Source organism: Salvelinus alpinus, chromosome 5, assembly GCF_045679555.1.
Source record: "Salvelinus alpinus chromosome 5, SLU_Salpinus.1, whole genome shotgun sequence".
Classification (NCBI taxonomy): domain Eukaryota; kingdom Metazoa; phylum Chordata; class Actinopteri; order Salmoniformes; family Salmonidae; genus Salvelinus; species Salvelinus alpinus.
In genome coordinates, this window is record NC_092090.1 from 101,750,640 (window position 1) to 101,774,020 (window position 23,381).

Consider the following 23,381-nt stretch of genomic DNA (forward strand, 5'->3'; position numbering starts at 1 on the left):
TGGTTAGTTACTCCAGTCAGATAGAACATTGTCTGGTTAGTTACTCCAGTCAGATAGAACATTGTCTGGTTAGTTACTCCAGTCTGATGGATCATTGTCTGGTTAGTTACTCCAGTCTGATAGAACATTGTCCGGTTAGTTACTCCAGTCTGATGGAACATTGTCCGGTTAGTTACTCCAGTCTGATAGAACATTGTCTGGTTAGTTACTCCAGTCTGATAGAACATTGTCTGGTTAGTTACTCCAGTCTGATGGAACATTGTCTGGTTAGTTACTCCAGTCTGATGGAACATTGTCTGGTTAGTTACTCCAGTCAGATAGAACATTGTCTGGTTAGTTACTCCAGTCTGGTAGAACAGTGTCTGGTTAGTTACTCCAGTCAGATAGAACAGTGTCTGGTTAGTTACTCCAGTCAGATAGAACATTGTCTGGTTAGTTACTCCAGTCTGGTAGAACATTGTCTGGTTAGTTACTCCAGTCTGGTAGAACATTGTCTGGTTAGTTACTCCAGTCTGGTAGAACATTGTCTGGTTAGTTACTCCAGTCTGGTAGAACATTGTCTGGTTAGTTACTCCAGTCTGGTAGAACATTGTCTGGTTAGTTACTCCAGTCTGGTAGAACATTGTCTGGTTAGTTACTCCAGTCAGATAGAACATTGTCTGGTTAGTTACTCCAGTCTGATAGAACATTCTCCGGTTAGTTACTCCAGTCAGATAGAACATTGTCCGGTTAGTTACTCCAGTCAGATAGAACATTGTCTGGTTAGTTACTCAAGTCTGATAGAACATTGTCCGGTTAGTTACTCCAGTCTGGTAGAACATTGTCCGGTTAGTTACTCCAGTCAGATAGAACATTGTCCGGTTAGTTACTCCAGTCTGATAGAACATTGTCTGGTTAGTTACTCCAGTCTGATAGAACATTGTCTGGTTAGTTACTCCAGTCAGATAGATCATTGTCTGGTTAGTTACTCCAGTCAGATAGAACATTCTCCGGTTAGTTACTCCAGTCAGATAGAACATTGTCTGGTTAGTTACTCCAGTCTGATAGAACATTGTCTGGTTAGTTACTCCAGTCTGATAGAACATTGTCTGGTTAGTTACTCCAGTCAGATAGAACATTGTCTGGTTAGTTACTCCAGTCTGATGGAACATTGTCTGGTTAGTTACTCCAGTCAGATAGAACATTGTCTGGTTAGTTACTCCAGTCTGGTAGAACATTGTCTGGTTAGTTACTCCAGTCTGATAGAACATTGTCTGGTTAGTTACTCCAGTCAGATAGAACATTGTCTGGTTAGTTACTCCAGTCAGATAGAACATTGTCTGGTTAGTTACTCCAGTCTGGTAGAACATTGTCTGGTTAGTTACTCCAGTCTGGTAGAACATTGTCTGGTTAGTTACTCCAGTCAGATAGAACATTGTCTGGTTAGTTACTCCAGTCTGGTAGAACATTGTCTGGTTAGTTACTCCAGTCTGATAGAACATTGTCTGGTTAGTTACTCCAGTCAGATAGAACATTGTCTGGTTAGTTACTCCAGTCTGATGGAACATTGTCCGGTTAGTTACTCCAGTCTGATAGAACATTGTCCGGTTAGTTACTCCAGTCTGATGGAACATTGTCCGGTTAGTTACTCCAGTCTGATAGAACATTGTCCGGTTAGTTACTCCAGTCAGATAGAACATTGTCCGGTTAGTTACTCCAGTCTGATAGAACATTGTCCGGTTAGTTACTCCAGTCAGATAGAACATTGTCTGGTTAGTTACTCCAGTCTGATAGAACATTGTCTGGTTAGTTACTCCAGTCAGATAGAACATTGTCTGGTTAGTTACTCCAGTCTGATAGAACATTCTCCGGTTAGTTACTCCAGTCAGATAGAACATTGTCCGGTTAGTTACTCCAGTCAGATAGAACATTGTCTGGTTAGTTACTCCAGTCAGATAGAACATTGTCTGGTTAGTTACTCCAGTCTGATAGAACATTCTCCGGTTAGTTACTCCAGTCAGATAGAACATTGTCCGGTTAGTTACTCCAGTCAGATAGAACATTGTCTGGTTAGTTACTCCAGTCTGATAGAACATTGTCCGGTTAGTTACTCCAGTCAGATAGAACATTGTCCGGTTAGTTACTCCAGTCAGATAGAACATTGTCTGGTTAGTTACTCCAGTCAGATAGAACATTGTCTGGTTAGTTACTCCAGTCAGATAGAACATTGTCCGGTTAGTTACTCCAGTCAGATAGAACATTGTCTGGTTAGTTACTCCAGTCAGATAGAACATTGTCCGGTTAGTTACTCCAGTCAGATAGAACATTGTCTGGTTAGTTACTCCAGTCAGATAGAACATTGTCTGGTTAGTTACTCCAGTCTGATAGAACATTGTCCGGTTAGTTACTCCAGTCAGATAGAACATTGTCCGGTTAGTTACTCCAGTCAGATAGAACATTGTCCGGTTAGTTACTCCAGTCTGGTAGAACATTGTCTGGTTAGTTACTCCAGTCAGATAGAACATTGTCTGGTTAGTTACTCCAGTCTGATAGAACATTGTCTGGTTAGTTACTCCAGTCAGATAGAACATTGTCTGGTTAGTTACTCCAGTCTGATGGAACATTGTCTGGTTAGTTACTCCAGTCTGATGGAACATTGTCTGGTTAGTTACTCCAGTCAGATAGAACATTGTCTGGTTAGTTACTCCAGTCTGGTAGAACATTGTCTGGTTAGTTACTCCAGTCCGGTAGAACATTGTCTGGTTAGTTACTCCAGTCTGGTAGAACATTGTCTGGTTAGTTACTCCAGTCTGGTAGAACATTGTCTGGTTAGTTACTCCAGTCTGGTAGAACATTGTCTGGTTAGTTACTCCAGTCAGATAGAACATTGTCTGGTTAGTTACTCCAGTCTGATAGAACATTCTCCGGTTAGTTACTCCAGTCAGATAGAACATTGTCCGGTTAGTTACTCCAGTCAGATAGAACATTGTCTGGTTAGTTACTCAAGTCTGATAGAACATTGTCCGGTTAGTTACTCCAGTCTGGTAGAACATTGTCCGGTTAGTTACTCCAGTCAGATAGAACATTGTCCGGTTAGTTACTCCAGTCTGATAGAACATTGTCTGGTTAGTTACTCCAGTCTGATAGAACATTGTCTGGTTAGTTACTCCAGTCAGATAGATCATTGTCTGGTTAGTTACTCCAGTCAGATAGAACATTCTCCGGTTAGTTACTCCAGTCAGATAGAACATTGTCTGGTTAGTTACTCCAGTCTGATAGAACATTGTCTGGTTAGTTACTCCAGTCTGATAGAACATTGTCTGGTTAGTTACTCCAGTCAGATAGAACATTGTCTGGTTAGTTACTCCAGTCTGATGGAACATTGTCTGGTTAGTTACTCCAGTCAGATAGAACATTGTCTGGTTAGTTACTCCAGTCTGGTAGAACATTGTCTGGTTAGTTACTCCAGTCTGATAGAACATTGTCTGGTTAGTTACTCCAGTCAGATAGAACATTGTCTGGTTAGTTACTCCAGTCAGATAGAACATTGTCTGGTTAGTTACTCCAGTCTGGTAGAACATTGTCTGGTTAGTTACTCCAGTCTGGTAGAACATTGTCTGGTTAGTTACTCCAGTCCGATAGAACATTGTCTGGTTAGTTACTCCAGTCTGGTAGAACATTGTCTGGTTAGTTACTCCAGTCTGATAGAACATTGTCTGGTTAGTTACTCCAGTAAGATAGAACATTGTCTGGTTAGTTACTCCAGTCTGATGGAACATTGTCCGGTTAGTTACTCCAGTCTGATAGAACATTGTCCGGTTAGTTACTCCAGTCTGATGGAACATTGTCCGGTTAGTTACTCCAGTCTGATAGAACATTGTCCGGTTAGTTACTCCAGTCAGATAGAACATTGTCCGGTTAGTTACTCCAGTCTGATAGAACATTGTCCGGTTAGTTACTCCAGTCAGATAGAACATTGTCTGGTTAGTTACTCCAGTCTGATAGAACATTGTCTGGTTAGTTACTCCAGTCAGATAGAACATTGTCTGGTTAGTTACTCCAGTCTGATAGAACATTCTCCGGTTAGTTACTCCAGTCAGATAGAACATTGTCCGGTTAGTTACTCCAGTCAGATAGAACATTGTCTGGTTAGTTACTCCAGTCAGATAGAACATTGTCTGGTTAGTTACTCCAGTCTGATAGAACATTCTCCGGTTAGTTACTCCAGTCAGATAGAACATTGTCCGGTTAGTTACTCCAGTCAGATAGAACATTGTCTGGTTAGTTACTCCAGTCTGATAGAACATTGTCCGGTTAGTTACTCCAGTCAGATAGAACATTGTCCGGTTAGTTACTCCAGTCAGATAGAACATTGTCTGGTTAGTTACTCCAGTCAGATAGAACATTGTCTGGTTAGTTACTCCAGTCAGATAGAACATTGTCCGGTTAGTTACTCCAGTCAGATAGAACATTGTCTGGTTAGTTACTCCAGTCAGATAGAACATTGTCCGGTTAGTTACTCCAGTCAGATAGAACATTGTCTGGTTAGTTACTCCAGTCAGATAGAACATTGTCTGGTTAGTTACTCCAGTCTGATAGAACATTGTCCGGTTAGTTACTCCAGTCAGATAGAACATTGTCCGGTTAGTTACTCCAGTCAGATAGAACATTGTCCGGTTAGTTACTCCAGTCTGGTAGAACATTGTCTGGTTAGTTACTCCAGTCAGATAGAACATTGTCTGGTTAGTTACTCCAGTCTGGTAGAACATTGTCTGGTTAGTTACTCCAGTCAGATAGAACATTGTCTGGTTAGTTACTCCAGTCTGGTAGAACATTGTCTGGTTAGTTACTCCAGTCTGATAGAACATTGTCTGGTTAGTTACTCCAGTCAGATAGAACATTGTCTGGTTAGTTACTCCAGTCTGATGGAACATTGTCTGGTTAGTTACTCCAGTCTGATGGAACATTGTCTGGTTAGTTACTCCAGTCAGATAGAACATTGTCTGGTTAGTTACTCCAGTCTGGTAGAACATTGTCTGGTTAGTTACTCCAGTCTGGTAGAACATTGTCTGGTTAGTTACTCCAGTCTGGTAGAACATTGTCTGGTTAGTTACTCCAGTCTGGTAGAACATTGTCTGGTTAGTTACTCCAGTCTGGTAGAACATTGTCTGGTTAGTTACTCCAGTCAGATAGAACATTGTCTGGTTAGTTACTCCAGTCTGATAGAACATTCTCCGGTTAGTTACTCCAGTCAGATAGAACATTGTCCGGTTAGTTACTCCAGTCAGATAGAACATTGTCCGGTTAGTTACTCAAGTCTGATAGAACATTGTCCGGTTAGTTACTCCAGTCTGGTAGAACATTGTCCGGTTAGTTACTCCAGTCAGATAGAACATTGTCCGGTTAGTTACTCCAGTCTTATAGAACATTGTCTGGTTAGTTACTCCAGTCTGATAGAACATTGTCTGGTTAGTTACTCCAGTCAGATAGATCATTGTCTGGTTAGTTACTCCAGTCAGATAGAACATTCTCCGGTTAGTTACTCCAGTCAGATAGAACATTGTCTGGTTAGTTACTCCAGTCTGATAGAACATTGTCTGGTTAGTTACTCCAGTCTGATAGAACATCGTCTGGTTAGTTACTCCAGTCAGATAGAACATTGTCTGGTTAGTTACTCCAGTCTGATGGAACATTGTCTGGTTAGTTACTCCAGTCAGATAGAACATTGTCTGGTTAGTTACTCCAGTCTGGTAGAACATTGTCTGGTTAGTTACTCCAGTCTGATAGAACATTGTCTGGTTAGTTACTCCAGTCAGATAGAACATTGTCTGGTTAGTTACTCCAGTCAGATAGAACATTGTCTGGTTAGTTACTCCAGTCTGGTAGAACATTGTCTGGTTAGTTACTCCAGTCTGGTAGAACATTGTCTGGTTAGTTACTCCAGTCAGATAGAACATTGTCTGGTTAGTTACTCCAGTCTGGTAGAACATTGTCTGGTTAGTTACTCCAGTCTGATAGAACATTGTCTGGTTAGTTACTCCAGTCAGATAGAACATTGTCTGGTTAGTTACTCCAGTCTGATGGAACATTGTCCGGTTAGTTACTCCAGTCTGATAGAACATTGTCCGGTTAGTTACTCCAGTCTGATGGAACATTGTCCGGTTAGTTACTCCAGTCTGATAGAACATTGTCCGGTTAGTTACTCCAGTCAGATAGAACATTGTCCGGTTAGTTACTCCAGTCTGATAGAACATTGTCCGGTTAGTTACTCCAGTCAGATAGAACATTGTCTGGTTAGTTACTCCAGTCTGATAGAACATTGTCTGGTTAGTTACTCCAGTCAGATAGAACATTGTCTGGTTAGTTACTCCAGTCTGATAGAACATTCTCCGGTTAGTTACTCCAGTCAGATAGAACATTGTCCGGTTAGTTACTCCAGTCAGATAGAACATTGTCTGGTTAGTTACTCCAGTCAGATAGAACATTGTCTGGTTAGTTACTCCAGTCTGATAGAACTTTCTCCGGTTAGTTACTCCAGTCAGATAGAACATTGTCCGGTTAGTTACTCCAGTCAGATAGAACATTGTCTGGTTAGTTACTCCAGTCTGATAGAACATTGTCCGGTTAGTTACTCCAGTCAGATAGAACATTGTCCGGTTAGTTACTCCAGTCAGATAGAACATTGTCTGGTTAGTTACTCCAGTCAGATAGAACATTGTCTGGTTAGTTACTCCAGTCAGATAGAACATTGTCCGGTTAGTTACTCCAGTCAGATAGAACATTGTCTGGTTAGTTACTCCAGTCAGATAGAACATTGTCCGGTTAGTTACTCCAGTCAGATAGAACATTGTCTGGTTAGTTACTCCAGTCAGATAGAACATTGTCTGGTTAGTTACTCCAGTCTGATAGAACATTGTCCGGTTAGTTACTCCAGTCAGATAGAACATTGTCCGGTTAGTTACTCCAGTCAGATAGAACATTGTCCGGTTAGTTACTCCAGTCTGGTAGAACATTGTCTGGTTAGTTACTCCAGTCAGATAGAACATTGTCTGGTTAGTTACTCCAGTCTGGTAGAACATTGTCTGGTTAGTTACTCCAGTCAGATAGAACATTGTCTGGTTAGTTACTCCAGTCTGGTAGAACATTGTCTGGTTAGTTACTCCAGTCTGATAGAACATTGTCTGGTTAGTTACTCCAGTCAGATAGAACATTGTCTGGTTAGTTACTCCAGTCTGATGGAACATTGTCTGGTTAGTTACTCCAGTCTGATGGAACATTGTCTGGTTAGTTACTCCAGTCAGATAGAACATTGTCTGGTTAGTTACTCCAGTCTGGTAGAACATTGTCTGGTTAGTTACTCCAGTCTGGTAGAACATTGTCTGGTTAGTTACTCCAGTCTGGTAGAACATTGTCTGGTTAGTTACTCCAGTCTGGTAGAACATTGTCTGGTTAGTTACTCCAGTCTGGTAGAACATTGTCTGGTTAGTTACTCCAGTCAGATAGAACATTGTCTGGTTAGTTACTCCAGTCTGATAGAACATTCTCCGGTTAGTTACTCCAGTCAGATAGAACATTGTCCGGTTAGTTACTCCAGTCAGATAGAACATTGTCCGGTTAGTTACTCAAGTCTGATAGAACATTGTCCGGTTAGTTACTCCAGTCTGGTAGAACATTGTCCGGTTAGTTACTCCAGTCAGATAGAACATTGTCCGGTTAGTTACTCCAGTCTTATAGAACATTGTCTGGTTAGTTACTCCAGTCTGATAGAACATTGTCTGGTTAGTTACTCCAGTCAGATAGATCATTGTCTGGTTAGTTACTCCAGTCAGATAGAACATTCTCCGGTTAGTTACTCCAGTCAGATAGAACATTGTCTGGTTAGTTACTCCAGTCTGATAGAACATTGTCTGGTTAGTTACTCCAGTCTGATAGAACATCGTCTGGTTAGTTACTCCAGTCAGATAGAACATTGTCTGGTTAGTTACTCCAGTCTGATGGAACATTGTCTGGTTAGTTACTCCAGTCAGATAGAACATTGTCTGGTTAGTTACTCCAGTCTGGTAGAACATTGTCTGGTTAGTTACTCCAGTCTGATAGAACATTGTCTGGTTAGTTACTCCAGTCAGATAGAACATTGTCTGGTTAGTTACTCCAGTCAGATAGAACATTGTCTGGTTAGTTACTCCAGTCTGGTAGAACATTGTCTGGTTAGTTACTCCAGTCTGGTAGAACATTGTCTGGTTAGTTACTCCAGTCAGATAGAACATTGTCTGGTTAGTTACTCCAGTCTGGTAGAACATTGTCTGGTTAGTTACTCCAGTCTGATAGAACATTGTCTGGTTAGTTACTCCAGTCAGATAGAACATTGTCTGGTTAGTTACTCCAGTCTGATGGAACATTGTCTGGTTAGTTACTCCAGTCTGATAGAACATTGTCCGGTTAGTTACTCCAGTCTGATGGAACATTGTCCGGTTAGTTACTCCAGTCTGATGGAACATTGTCCGGTTAGTTACTCCAGTCAGATAGAACATTGTCCGGTTAGTTACTCCAGTCTGATAGAACATTGTCTGGTTAGTTACTCCAGTCAGATAGAACATTGTCTGGTTAGTTACTCCAGTCTGATAGAACATTGTCTGGTTAGTTACTCCAGTCAGATAGAACATTGTCTGGTTAGTTACTCCAGTCTGATAGAACATTCTCCGGTTAGTTACTCCAGTCAGATAGAACATTGTCCGGTTAGTTACTCCAGTCAGATAGAACATTGTCTGGTTAGTTACTCCAGTCAGATAGAACATTGTCTGGTTAGTTACTCCAGTCTGATAGAACATTCTCCGGTTAGTTACTCCAGTCAGATAGAACATTGTCCGGTTAGTTACTCCAGTCAGATAGAACATTGTCTGGTTAGTTACTCCAGTCTGGTAGAACATTGTCTGGTTAGTTACTCCAGTCTGATAGAACATTGTCTGGTTAGTTACTCCAGTCTGATAGAACATTGTCTGGTTAGTTACTCCAGTCAGATAGAACATTGTCTGGTTAGTTACTCCAGTCTGATGGAACATTGTCTGGTTAGTTACTCCAGTCTGATGGAACATTGTCTGGTTAGTTACTCCAGTCTGGTAGAACATTGTCTGGTTAGTTACTCCAGTCTGGTAGAACATTGTCTGGTTAGTTACTCCAGTCTGGTAGAACATTGTCTGGTTAGTTACTCCAGTCTGATAGAACATTGTCTGGTTAGTTACTCCAGTCAGATAGAACATTGTCTGGTTAGTTACTCCAGTCTGATGGAACATTGTCTGGTTAGTTACTCCAGTCTGATGGAACATTGTCTGGTTAGTTACTCCAGTCAGATAGAACATTGTCTGGTTAGTTACTCCAGTCTGGTAGAACATTGTCTGGTTAGTTACTCCAGTCTGGTAGAACATTGTCTGGTTAGTTACTCGAGTCTGGTAGAACATTGTCTGGTTAGTTACTCCAGTCTGGTAGAACATTGTCTGGTTAGTTACTCCAGTCTGATAGAACATTGTCTGGTTAGTTACTCCAGTCAGATAGAACATTGTCTGGTTAGTTACTCCAGTCAGATAGAACATTGTCCGGTTAGTTACTCCAGTCAGATAGAACATTGTCTGGTTAGTTACTCCAGTCAGATAGAACATTGTTCGGTTAGTTACTCCAGTCAGATAGAACATTGTCTGGTTAGTTACTCCAGTCAGATAGAACATTGTCTGGTTAGTTACTCCAGTCTGATAGAACATTCTCCGGTTAGTTACTCCAGTCAGATAGAACATTGTCCGGTTAGTTACTCCAGTCAGATAGAACATTGTCTGGTTAGTTACTCCAGTCAGATAGAACATTGTCTGGTTAGTTACTCCAGTCTGATAGAACATTCTCCGGTTAGTTACTCCAGTCAGATAGAACATTGTCCGGTTAGTTACTCCAGTCAGATAGAACATTGTCTGGTTAGTTACTCCAGTCTGGTAGAACATTGTCTGGTTAGTTACTCCAGTCTGATAGAACATTGTCTGGTTAGTTACTCCAGTCTGATAGAACATTGTCTGGTTAGTTACTCCAGTCAGATAGAACATTGTCTGGTTAGTTACTCCAGTCTGATGGAACATTGTCTGGTTAGTTACTCCAGTCTGATGGAACATTGTCTGGTTAGTTACTCCAGTCTGGTAGAACATTGTCTGGTTAGTTACTCCAGTCTGGTAGAACATTGTCTGGTTAGTTACTCCAGTCTGGTAGAACATTGTCTGGTTAGTTACTCCAGTCTGATAGAACATTGTCTGGTTAGTTACTCCAGTCAGATAGAACATTGTCTGGTTAGTTACTCCAGTCTGATGGAACATTGTCTGGTTAGTTACTCCAGTCTGATGGAACATTGTCTGGTTAGTTACTCCAGTCAGATAGAACATTGTCTGGTTAGTTACTCCAGTCTGGTAGAACATTGTCTGGTTAGTTACTCCAGTCTGGTAGAACATTGTCTGGTTAGTTACTCCAGTCTGGTAGAACATTGTCTGGTTAGTTACTCCAGTCTGGTAGAACATTGTCTGGTTAGTTACTCCAGTCTGATAGAACATTGTCTGGTTAGTTACTCCAGTCAGATAGAACATTGTCTGGTTAGTTACTCCAGTCAGATAGAACATTGTCCGGTTAGTTACTCCAGTCAGATAGAACATTGTCTGGTTAGTTACTCCAGTCAGATAGAACATTGTTCGGTTAGTTACTCCAGTCAGATAGAACATTGTCTGGTTAGTTACTCCAGTCTGATAGAACATTGTCTGGTTAGTTACTCCAGTCTGATAGAACATTGTCTGGTTAGTTACTCCAGTCAGAGAGAACATTGTCTGGTTAGTTACTCCAGTCTGATGGAACATTGTCTGGTTAGTTACTCCAGTCTGATGGAACATTGTCTGGTTAGTTACTCCAGTCAGATAGAACATTGTCTGGTTAGTTACTCCAGTCTGGTAGAACATTGTCTGGTTAGTTACTCCAGTCTGGTAGAACATTGTCTGGTTAGTTACTCCAGTCAGATAGAACATTGTCTGGTTAGTTACTCCAGTCTGGTAGAACATTGTCTGTTTAGTTACTCCAGTCTGATAGAACATTGTCTGGTTAGTTACTCCAGTCAGATAGAACATTGTCTGGTTAGTTACTCCAGTCAGATAGAACATTGTCTGGTTAGTTACTCCAGTCTGATGGACCATTGTCTGGTTAGTTACTCCAGTCTGATAGAACATTGTCCGGTTAGTTACTCCAGTCTGATGGAACATTGTCCGGTTAGTTACTCCAGTCTGATAGAACATTGTCTGGTTAGTTACTCCAGTCTGATAGAACATTGTCTGGTTAGTTACTCCAGTCTGATGGAACATTGTCTGGTTAGTTACTCCAGTCTGATGGAACATTGTCTGGTTAGTTACTCCAGTCAGATAGAACATTGTCTGGTTAGTTACTCCAGTCTGGTAGAACAGTGTCTGGTTAGTTACTCCAGTCAGATAGAACAGTGTCTGGTTAGTTACTCCAGTCAGATAGAACATTGTCTGGTTAGTTACTCCAGTCTGGTAGAACATTGTCTGGTTAGTTACTCCAGTCTGATAGAACATTGTCTGGTTAGTTACTCCAGTCAGATAGAACATCGTCTGGTTAGTTACTCCAGTCAGATAGAACATTGTCCGGTTAGTTACTCCAGTCAGATAGAACATTCTCCGGTTAGTTACTCCAGTCTGATAGAACATTGTCCGGTTAGTTACTCCAGTCTGATGGAACATTGTCTGGTTAGTTACTCCAGTCTGATGGAACATTGTTCGGTTAGTTACTCCAGTCTGATAGAACATTCTCAGGTTAGTTACTGCAGTCTGATAGAACATTGTCCGGTTAGTTACTCCAGTCTGATAGAACATTGTCCGGTTAGTTACTCCAGTCAGATAGAACATTGTCCGGTTAGTTACTCCAGTCAGATAGAACATTGTCTGGTTAGTTACTCCAGTCTGGTAGAACATTGTCTGGTTAGTTACTCCAGTCAGATAGAACATTGTCTGGTTAGTTACTCCAGTCTGGTAGAACATTGTCTGGTTAGTTACTCCAGTCAGATAGAACATTGTCTGGTTAGTTACTCCAGTCTGGTAGAACATTGTCTGGTTAGTTACTCCAGTCTGAAAGAACATTGTCTGGTTAGTTACTCCAGTCTGATAGAACATTGTCTGGTTAGTTACTCCAGTCAGATAGAACATTGTCTGGTTAGTTACTCCAGTCTGATGGAACATTGTCTGGTTAGTTACTCCAGTCTGATGGAACATTGTCTGGTTAGTTACTCCAGTCAGATAGAACATTGTCTGGTTAGTTACTCCAGTCTGGTAGAACATTGTCTGGTTAGTTACTCCAGTCTGGTAGAACATTGTCTGGTTAGTTACTCCAGTCTGGTAGAACATTGTCTGGTTAGTTACTCCAGTCTGGTAGAACATTGTCTGGTTAGTTACTCCAGTCTGGTAGAACATTGTCTGGTTAGTTACTCCAGTCAGATAGAACATTGTCTGGTTAGTTACTCCAGTCTGATAGAACATTCTCCGGTTAGTTACTCCAGTCAGATAGAACATTGTCCGGTTAGTTACTCCAGTCTGATAGAACATTCTCAGGTTAGTTACTGCAGTCTGATAGAACATTGTCCGGTTAGTTACTCCAGTCTGATAGAACATTGTCCGGTTAGTTACTCCAGTCAGATAGAACATTGTCCGGTTAGTTACTCCAGTCAGATAGAACATTGTCTGGTTAGTTACTCCAGTCTGGTAGAACATTGTCTGGTTAGTTACTCCAGTCAGATAGAACATTGTCTGGTTAGTTACTCCAGTCTGGTAGAACATTGTCTGGTTAGTTACTCCAGTCAGATAGAACATTGTCTGGTTAGTTACTCCAGTCTGGTAGAACATTGTCTGGTTAGTTACTCCAGTCTGATAGAACATTGTCTGGTTAGTTACTCCAGTCTGATAGAACATTGTCTGGTTAGTTACTCCAGTCAGATAGAACATTGTCTGGTTAGTTACTCCAGTCTGATGGAACATTGTCTGGTTAGTTACTCCAGTCTGATGGAACATTGTCTGGTTAGTTACTCCAGTCAGATAGAACATTGTCTGGTTAGTTACTCCAGTCTGGTAGAACATTGTCTGGTTAGTTACTCCAGTCTGGTAGAACATTGTCTTGTTAGTTACTCCAGTCTGGTAGAACATTGTCTGGTTAGTTACTCCAGTCTGGTAGAACATTGTCTGGTTAGTTACTCCAGTCTGGTAGAACATTGTCTGGTTAGTTACTCCAGTCAGATAGAACATTGTCTGGTTAGTTACTCCAGTCTGATAGAACATTCTCCGGTTAGTTACTCCAGTCAGATAGAACATTGTCCGGTTAGTTACTCCAGTCTGGTAGAACATTGTCCGGTTAGTTACTCCAGTCAGATAGAACATTGTCCGGTTAGTTACTCCAGTCTGATAGAACATTGTCTGGTTAGTTACTCCAGTCTGATAGAACATTGTCTGGTTAGTTACTCCAGTCAGATAGATCATTGTCTGGTTAGTTACTCCAGTCAGATAGAACATTCTCCGGTTAGTTACTCCAGTCAGATAGAACATTGTCTGGTTAGTTACTCCAGTCTGATAGAACATTGTCTGGTTAGTTACTCCAGTCTGATAGAACATTGTCTGGTTAGTTACTCCAGTCAGATAGAACATTGTCTGGTTAGTTACTCCAGTCTGATGGAACATTGTCTGGTTAGTTACTCCAGTCAGATAGAACATTGTCTGGTTAGTTACTCCAGTCTGGTAGAACATTGTCTGGTTAGTTACTCCAGTCTGGTAGAACATTGTCTGGTTAGTTACTCCAGTCAGATAGAACATTGTCTGGTTAGTTACTCCAGTCTGGTAGAACATTGTCTGGTTAGTTACTCCAGTCTGATAGAACATTGTCTGGTTAGTTACTCCAGTCTGATAGAACATTGTCTGGTTAGTTACTCCAGTCAGATAGAACATTGTCTGGTTAGTTACTCCAGTCTGATGGAACATTGTCTGGTTAGTTACTCCAGTCTGATGGAACATTGTCTGGTTAGTTACTCCAGTCAGATAGAACATTGTCTGGTTAGTTACTCCAGTCTGGTAGAACATTGTCTGGTTAGTTACTCCAGTCTGGTAGAACATTGTCTTGTTAGTTACTCCAGTCTGGTAGAACATTGTCTGGTTAGTTACTCCAGTCTGGTAGAACATTGTCTGGTTAGTTACTCCAGTCTGGTAGAACATTGTCTGGTTAGTTACTCCAGTCAGATAGAACATTGTCTGGTTAGTTACTCCAGTCTGATAGAACATTCTCCGGTTAGTTACTCCAGTCAGATAGAACATTGTCCGGTTAGTTACTCCAGTCTGGTAGAACATTGTCCGGTTAGTTACTCCAGTCAGATAGAACATTGTCCGGTTAGTTACTCCAGTCTGATAGAACATTGTCTGGTTAGTTACTCCAGTCTGATAGAACATTGTCTGGTTAGTTACTCCAGTCAGATAGATCATTGTCTGGTTAGTTACTCCAGTCAGATAGAACATTCTCCGGTTAGTTACTCCAGTCAGATAGAACATTGTCTGGTTAGTTACTCCAGTCTGATAGAACATTGTCTGGTTAGTTACTCCAGTCTGATAGAACATTGTCTGGTTAGTTACTCCAGTCAGATAGAACATTGTCTGGTTAGTTACTCCAGTCTGATGGAACATTGTCTGGTTAGTTACTCCAGTCAGATAGAACATTGTCTGGTTAGTTACTCCAGTCTGGTAGAACATTGTCTGGTTAGTTACTCCAGTCTGATAGAACATTGTCTGGTTAGTTACTCCAGTCAGATAGAACATTGTCTGGTTAGTTACTCCAGTCAGATAGAACATTGTCTGGTTAGTTACTCCAGTCTGGTAGAACATTGTCTGGTTAGTTACTCCAGTCTGGTAGAACATTGTCTGGTTAGTTACTCCAGTCAGATAGAACATTGTCTGGTTAGTTACTCCAGTCTGGTAGAACATTGTCTGGTTAGTTACTCCAGTCTGATAGAACATTGTCTGGTTAGTTACTCCAGTCAGATAGAACATTGTCTGGTTAGTTACTCCAGTCTGATGGAACATTGTCCGGTTAGTTACTCCAGTCTGATAGAACATTGTCCGGTTAGTTACTCCAGTCTGATGGAACATTGTCCGGTTAGTTACTCCAGTCTGATAGAACATTGTCCGGTTAGTTACTCCAGTCAGATAGAACATTGTCCGGTTAGTTACTCCAGTCTGATAGAACATTGTCTGGTTAGTTACTCCAGTCAGATAGAACATTGTCTGGTTAGTTACTCCAGTCTGATAGAACATTGTCTGGTTAGTTACTCCAGTCAGATAGAACATTGTCTGGTTAGTTACTCCAGTCTGATAGAACATTCTCCGGTTAGTTACTCCAGTCAGATAGAACATTGTCCGGTTAGTTACTCCAGTCAGATAGAACATTGTCTGGTTAGTTACTCCAGTCAGATAGAACATTGTCTGGTTAGTTACTCCAGTCTGATAGAACATTCTCCGGTTAGTTACTCCAGTCAGATAGAACATTGTCCGGTTAGTTACTCCAGTCAGATAGAACATTGTCTGGTTAGTTACTCCAGTCTGATAGAACATTGTCCGGTTAGTTACTCCAGTCAGATAGAACATAGTCTGGTTAGTTACTCCAGTCAGATAGAACATTGTCTGGTTAGTTACTCCAGTCAGATAGAACATTGTCTGGTTAGTTACTCCAGTCAGATAGAACATTGTCTGGTTAGTTACTCCAGTCTGATGGAACATTGTCTGGTTAGTTACTCCAGTCTGATAGAACATTGTCTGGTTAGTTACTCCAGTCTGATGGAACATTGTCCGGTTAGTTACTCCAGTCTGATAGAACATTGTCTGGTTAGTTACTCCAGTCAGATAGAACATTGTTTGGTTAGTTACTCCAGTCAGATAGAACATTGTCTGGTTAGTTACTCCAGTCTGGTAGAACATTGTCTGGTTAGTTACTCCAGTCTGATGGAACATTGTCTGGTTAGTTACTCCAGTCTGATTGAACATTGTCTGGTTAGTTACTCCATTCAGATAGAACATTGTCCGGTTAGTTACTCCAGTCTGGTAGAACATTGTCCGGTTAGTTACTCCAGTCTGATAGAACATTGTCTGGTTAGTTACTCCAGTCAAATAGAACATTGTCTGGTTAGTTACTCCAGTCTGATGGAACATTGTCTGGTTAGTTACTCCAGTCTGATAGAACATTGTCTGGTTAGTTACTCCAGTCTGATGGAACATTGTCCGGTTAGTTACTCCAGTCTGATAGAACATTGTCTGGTTAGTTACTCCAGTCAGATAGAACATTGTCTGGTTAGTTACTCCAGTCAGATAGAACATTGTCTGGTTAGTTACTCCAGTCTGGTAGAACATTGTCTGGTTAGTTACTCCAGTCAGATAGAACATTGTCTGGTTAGTTACTCCAGTCTGATGGAACATTGTCTGGTTAGTTACTCCAGTCTGGTAGAACATTGTCTGGTTAGTTACTCCAGTCTGGTAGAACATTGTCTGGTTAGTTACTCCAGTCAGATAGAACATTGTCTGGTTAGTTACTCCAGTCTGGTAGAACATTGTCTGGTTAGTTACTCCAGTCTGATAGAACATAGTCTGGTTAGTTACTCCAGTCAGATAGAACATTGTCCGGTTAGTTACTCCAGTCAGATAGAACATTGTCTGGTTAGTTACTCCAGTCAGATAGAACATTGTCTGGTTAGTTACTCCAGTCTGATGGAACATTGTCTGGTTAGTTACTCCAGTCTGATAGAACATTGTCTGGTTAGTTACTCCAGTCTGATGGAACATTGTCCGGTTAGTTACTCCAGTCTGATAGAACATTGTCTGGTTAGTTACTCCAGTCAGATAGAACATTGTCTGGTTAGTTACTCCAGTCAGATAGAACATTGTCTGGTTAGTTACTCCAGTCTGGTAGAACATTGTCTGGTTAGTTACTCCAGTCTGATGGAACATTGTCTGGTTAGTTACTCCAGTCTGATAGAACATTGTCTGGTTAGTTACTCCAGTCAGATAGAACATTGTCCGGTTAGTTACTCCAGTCTGGTAGAACATTGTCTGGTTAGTTACTCCAGTCTGATAGAACATTGTCTGGTTAGTTACTCCAGTCAGATAGAACATTGTCTGGTTAGTTACTCCAGTCTGATGGAACATTGTCTGGTTAGTTACTCCAGTCTGATAGAACATTGTCTGGTTAGTTACTCCAGTCTGATGGAACATTGTCCGGTTAGTTACTCCAGTCTGATAGAACATTGTCTGGTTAGTTACTCCAGTCAGATAGAACATTGTCTGGTTAGTTACTCCAGTCAGATAGAACATTGTCTGGTTAGTTACTCCAGTCTGGTAGAACATTGTCTGGTTAGTTACTCCAGTCTGATGGAACATTGTCTGGTTAGTTACTCCAGTCTGATAGAACATTGTCCGGTTAGTTACTCCAGTCTGATAGAACATTGTCCGGTTAGTTACTCCAGTCTGATAGAACATTGTCTGGTTAGTTACTCCAGTCTGATAGAACATTGTCTGGTTAGTTACTCCAGTCTGATAGAACATTGTCTGGTTAGTTACTCCAGTCTGATAGAACATTGTCCGGTTAGTTACTCCAGTCTGATAGAACATTGTCCGGTTAGTTACTCCAGTCAGATAGAACATTCTCCGGTTAGTTACTCCAGTCAGATAGATCTTTGTCTGGTTAGTTAGTTATAGAATGTCCTCTTTAACCTCTTTAACCTCCTTCTCTTCTGTCCTGTAGTCTCTGAAGCCTAGTAACCACGCCACCATCCAAAGCATTGTGAGAGCGGTAGGGGTGGTGTCTGGTATCCCTGAGCCCTGCTGTGTCCCAGACAAGATGTCTTCCCTCTCCATCCTCTTCTTCGACGAGGACAAGAACGTGGTGCTCAAAGTCTACCCAAACATGACTGTGGACTCCTGCGCCTGCAGATAGGGACAATTACCACACACACACATAGAACAATCTCTCTGCAACATCGCCACCTATCAAGGATATTCCACTTTTGCACTGTCAGAGAGATTAGGGATTACAATCTACTATCTAAATGAAGATGGACCTTTTCAGGGAAGGACTGCTGGACCTTCCTCCTACTGGAAGCCTGAAGCACCCTGGAAAATAAACAGCTGACTAGTCTCATCATCACCATCATCATCGCTATCACCACCATCATCATCATGGCTTTTTACTTGTTTGAATAGAATTAACCAGCCGCTGGAGAGGAGGACCTAGTGCAGTTTGAGGTAGCACCTTAAAGCGGGAGGCCAAAACACCCAGAATGAAAGGCCTTCTGTGATTCCTGAGCTCCAAAAGTATTGGGACAGTGACACATGTGTTGTTGTTTTGGCTCTGTACTCCAGCACTTTGAAATGATACAATGACTATGAGGTTAAAGTGCAGACTGTCAACATTCATTTCAGGGTATTTTCATCCATATCGGGTGAACCGTTTAGAAAGTACAGCACTTCCTGTACCTAGTCCCCCCCCATTTTAGGGGACCAAACGTATTGGGACAAATTCACTTGTGTATTAAAGTAGTCCTTAATGAATCACGATGAGTGAGAAAGTTACAGATGCAAGACATGCTAACCTCTCACCATTACAATAACAGGGGAGGTTAGCATACCCCCAAGACATGCTAACCTCTCACCATTACAATACCAGGGGAGGTTAGCATACCCCCAAGACATGCTAACCTCTCACCATTACAATAACAGGGGAGGTTAGCATACCCCCAAGACATGCTAACCTCTCACCATTACAATACCAGGGGAGGTTAGCATACCCCCAAGACATGCTAACCTCTCACCATTACAATAACAGGGGAGGTTAGCATACCCCCAAGACATGCTAACCTCTCACCATTACAATAACAGGGGAGGTTAGCATACCCCCAAAACATGCTAACCTCTCACCATTACAATAACAGGGGAGGTTAGCATACCCCCAAGACATGCTAACCTCTCACCATTACAATACCAGGGGAGGTTAGCATACCCCCAAAACATGCCAACCTCTCACCATTACAATAACAGGGGAGGTTAGCATACCCCCAAGACATGCTAACCTCTCACCATTACAATAACAGGGGAGGTTAGCATACCCCCAAGACATGCTAACCTCTCACCATTACAATAACAGGGGAGGTTAGCATACCCCCAAGACATTTTTGTGAGGGGTATAATATTTGTGCGTCTGTAAGTTTCTCACTCATCATCCACATTAAAGTGTTATATTCTATATATAAAAATATTCTATTCTTATTTACAATTAAATTGACTCCAAATACAATACATTATTTACCATTCATTTCTATTGGGCACAATAGAATCTGAAACACAACCAAAACAAACAGCAAATGTATCCAACAAGTGTGTAGAGTCACAAGCTTGATGTAGTCATTGCGTTCTAGGAATATAGAACCAAATACTTAACTTTTCCCCTAAAATGGGGGAACTTGGTACAAAAAGGGCTGTATCATTTCAAATGTAAAGTGCTGGAGTACAATGCCAAAACAGTTCACTGTATCTGCCCCTGTTTTAATAACCACAGGAACCCAGTACTGCCCCTGTTTTAATAACCACAGGACCCCAGTACTGCCCCTGTTTTAATAACCACAGGAACCCAGTACTGCCCCTGTTTTAATAACCACAGGACCCCAGTACTGCCCCTGTTTTAATAACCACAGGACCCCAGTACTGCCCCTGTTTTAATAACCACAGGACCCCAGTACTGCCCCTGTTTTAATAACCACAGGACCCCAGTACTGCCCCTGTTTTAATAACCACAGGACCCCAGTACTGCCCCTGTTTTAATAACCACAGGAACCCAGTACTGCCCCTGTTTTAATAACCACAGGAACCCAGTACTGCCCCTGTTTTAATAACCACAGGAACCCAGTACTGCCTCTGTTTTAATAACCACAGGAACCCAGTACTGCCCTTGTTTTAATAACCACAGGAACCCAGTACTGCCCCTGTTTTAATAATCACAGGACCCCAGTACAGCCCCTGTTTTAATAATCACAGGACCCCAGTACAGCCCCTGTTTTAATAACCACAGGAACCCAGTACTGCCCCTGTTTTAATAATCACAGGACCCCAGTACAGCCCCTGTTTTAATAATCACAGGACCCCAGTACAGCCTCATCACCCCAGTACAGCCTCAGTGGGACTCTTCTGGGTTGACTGAAGTGGTCAGACAGACACATTCTATATCCTTCCTCCCCAGTTCTGATTTTTTTTTACCATTACCAAGGAACCTCCTCCTCTCCCTCCACCTCTTCCTCGACCACCTCCTCCCCCTCCTCTCTTCCTCTACCACCTCCTCCTCCTCTCTTCCTCTACCACCTCCTCCTCTCTTCCACCTCTCCGTCCTCTTCCTCCTCCCCCCTCTCCAACTCATCCACCTCTTCCTCTCCCTCCCCCTCCTCCTTCCTCTCCTCCTCCTCCTCCCCTTCACCTCCTCCTTCACATCTACCTCTTCCTCCACCTCCTCTCGTCCTCCTCCTCCACCTCCAACTCCTCCAACTCCTCCTCCTCCTCCATTTTGTACTGCATGGCTATATGTTACAGTGTCTATGTCCTTACTATGACCTTGTTACTCACTATATATGAACATCATGTATACCTACGTATTGCCTTGGCTGCTATAGAGATATATATTTGATTCCAAAGCCAGATATTGTGATGTAGAGTGCATTACATACATATTTTTCATTGTTCAGATAGTTTATCCATAAAGTATAATTGTACATATTGATAGAACTTCTAAGAATAATTCATATGCAAAACAAGTAAGCTATATTTCATACATTAAAGTGTGGGATAAAATGTGGTAAAAAAATGATAGTTATAGTTTACCTGAGAATATATTTTATTTTAGTGTTGTAGTTGAATAGGCTGACTAGGTTGGGTGGTAGTGTTGTAGTTGAATAGGCTGACTAGGTTGGGTGGTAGTGTTGTAGTTGAATAGGCTGACTAGGTTGGGTGGTAGTGTTGTAGTTGAATAGGCTGACTAGGTTGGGTGGTAGTGTTGTAGTTGAATAGGCTGACTAGGTTGGGTGGTAGTGTTGTAGTGTTGTAGTTGAATAGGCTGACTAGGTTGGGTGGTAGTGTTGTAGTTGAATAGGCTGACTAGGTTGGGTGGTAGTGTTGTAGTTGAATAGGCTGACTAGGTTGGGTGTTGTAGTGTTGTAGTTGAATAGGCTGACTAGGTTGGGTGGTAGTGTTGTAGTTGAATAGGCTCGGTGCTGCTTTCAACGCATACGGAGCGGTGGGTGGTAGTAGTAGTAGTAGTAGTAGTAGTAGTAGTAGTAGTAGTGGTAGTAGTAGTAGTAGTAGTAGTAGTAGTAGTAGTAGTAGTAGTAGTAGTAGTAGTAGTAGTAGTAGTAGTAGTAGTCGTGGTAGTAGTAGTAGTAGTAGTAGTAGTAACAGTACTAGTAGTAGTAGTAGTAGTCGTGGTAGTAGTAGTAGTAGTAGTAGTAGTAGTAGTAGTAGTAGTAGTAGTATTACCAGGCCAGTTTATTAGGTACACCCATCTAGTACCAGGCCAGTATATTAGGTACACCCATCTAGGACCAGGCCAGTATATTAGGTACACCCATCTAGTAGCAGGCCAGTTAATTAGGTACACCCATCTAGTACCAGGCCAGTTTATTAGGTACACCCATCTAGTACCAGGCCAGTATATTAGGTACACCATCTAGTACTAGGACAGTTTATTAGGTACACCCATCTAGTAGCAGGCCAGTTAATTAGGTACACCCATCTAGTACCAGGCCAGTATATTAGGTACACCCATCTAGTACCAGGCCAGTTAATTAGGTACACCCATCTAGTACCAGCCCAGTATATTAGGTACACCCATTTAGTAGCAGGCCAGTTAATTAGGTACACGTGAAGGAGGAGGACGGCCATTTATGAGATACTGAATCACCACGCTCAGTGGTTTAGGTCACTCGTTTTTCCCATTCTAACGTTCAATGGAACAGTAACTGAATGCCTTGAAGCCTGTCTGCTTTATATAGCAAGCCAGGGCCACATGACTCACTGTCTGTAGGAGCGATCCATTTGGTGAACGTGGTTGTGTACCTAATAAAGTGGCCGATGAGTGTAGTTTAGAATAACATAGCCATATCGAGTAACAACATGTTATCTACAACTGGCTTGATCTGAGAGCAGGATGACATCATTATTCAAACCCGGAGTTCATTTACCCACATGGCCTGACAGGCAAATCACCAGCACATATCGTCTCGTCATTGGCTACCAAGCCCCGGCTACCAATCTCACTAGACATTGGTATTGTCTCTAAATGCATGTGCAGTATACATCACTGAGAGGCTCGAAAGGCATGACTGGATACCATCACTGGTGGATCGCCATGTCTTTCTAGTCTTTACTTTGCTATGGATTCAACTATTTCCTACATAATGAAGTCAGTCAACCAAATATTTATTTACAGCAGGTAGAATACAATGTAGAGGCAAACGCTAGATTTATTTTAATATAGATTTGTACAGTGTTTTTGTATATAATGCACTATATGTCAATGATATTCTAATGCTGTCTCTTGGAGAAGGGACCACACTCTCGTTGAATTCAGCTCCTGATCAACTGAAATGGAATTCAGAATCACCGTTTGAAAAGGCTTCTTCGTGAACAATCTAGAACATTCTACGGAATTATAGAATCACAGAACAACTGAAGGGACGGAATCAGCTGACGTGGACTAACCTGAGCTGACCTGTCTCCAACTAGCAAACATAGATTTACTTTTATAAAAACTGGGTATTTTTTTATAAGAGAACAGAGAGAGTTTTCAATTAGTGAATTTTTTTGTTGTTGTTGATAATAATCATGGTTGCTAATAAAAATTTACATCCTCATAGTATTGCAATTTATATCCAGTAAACAGTAATTGTTTTGTATACACATTGTTTTTGTTTATATGTAAACTATTGTGAAGTGTTTGTCTGTCATCCTCCAGTATTTTCTTCTTCACATTGTTCCATTTGAGGGATGTATGCATCTGAAAGGAGTGCTTCCTTACAGGTCATAAGGAACAGGTATATCAGCAGTTTGATAGACTAGTGTCCTGTCCAGGGGGTGTCCTGTACATCAATCTGTCTCACTACAGAAACAGGAGATACTGTAGACTAGTGTCCTGTCCAGGGGTGTCCTGTACATCAATCTGTCTCACTACAGAAACAGGAGATACTATAGACTAGTGTCCTGTCCAGGGGGTGTCCTGTACATCAATCTGTCTCACTACAGAAACAGGAGATACTATAGACTAGTGTCCTG

The 23,381-nt window shown here is 41.6% G+C and overlaps 1 protein-coding gene across 1 annotated transcript in view; it reads left to right on the top strand.

Annotated features, from left to right (window-relative positions):
• The window catches only part of bmp3 (bone morphogenetic protein 3), a 104,390-nt gene extending 81,429 nt beyond the window's left edge, over positions 1–22,961 (top strand). Inside the window, exon 3 of the mRNA XM_071404410.1 lies at positions 17,818–22,961. Within this exon, the coding sequence (XP_071260511.1) occupies positions 17,818–18,009 (192 nt within the window). The 3' untranslated portion in view covers positions 18,010–22,961. The remainder of the gene's footprint in view (positions 1–17,817) is intronic.
• Positions 22,962–23,381: the final 420 nt, after the last annotated feature.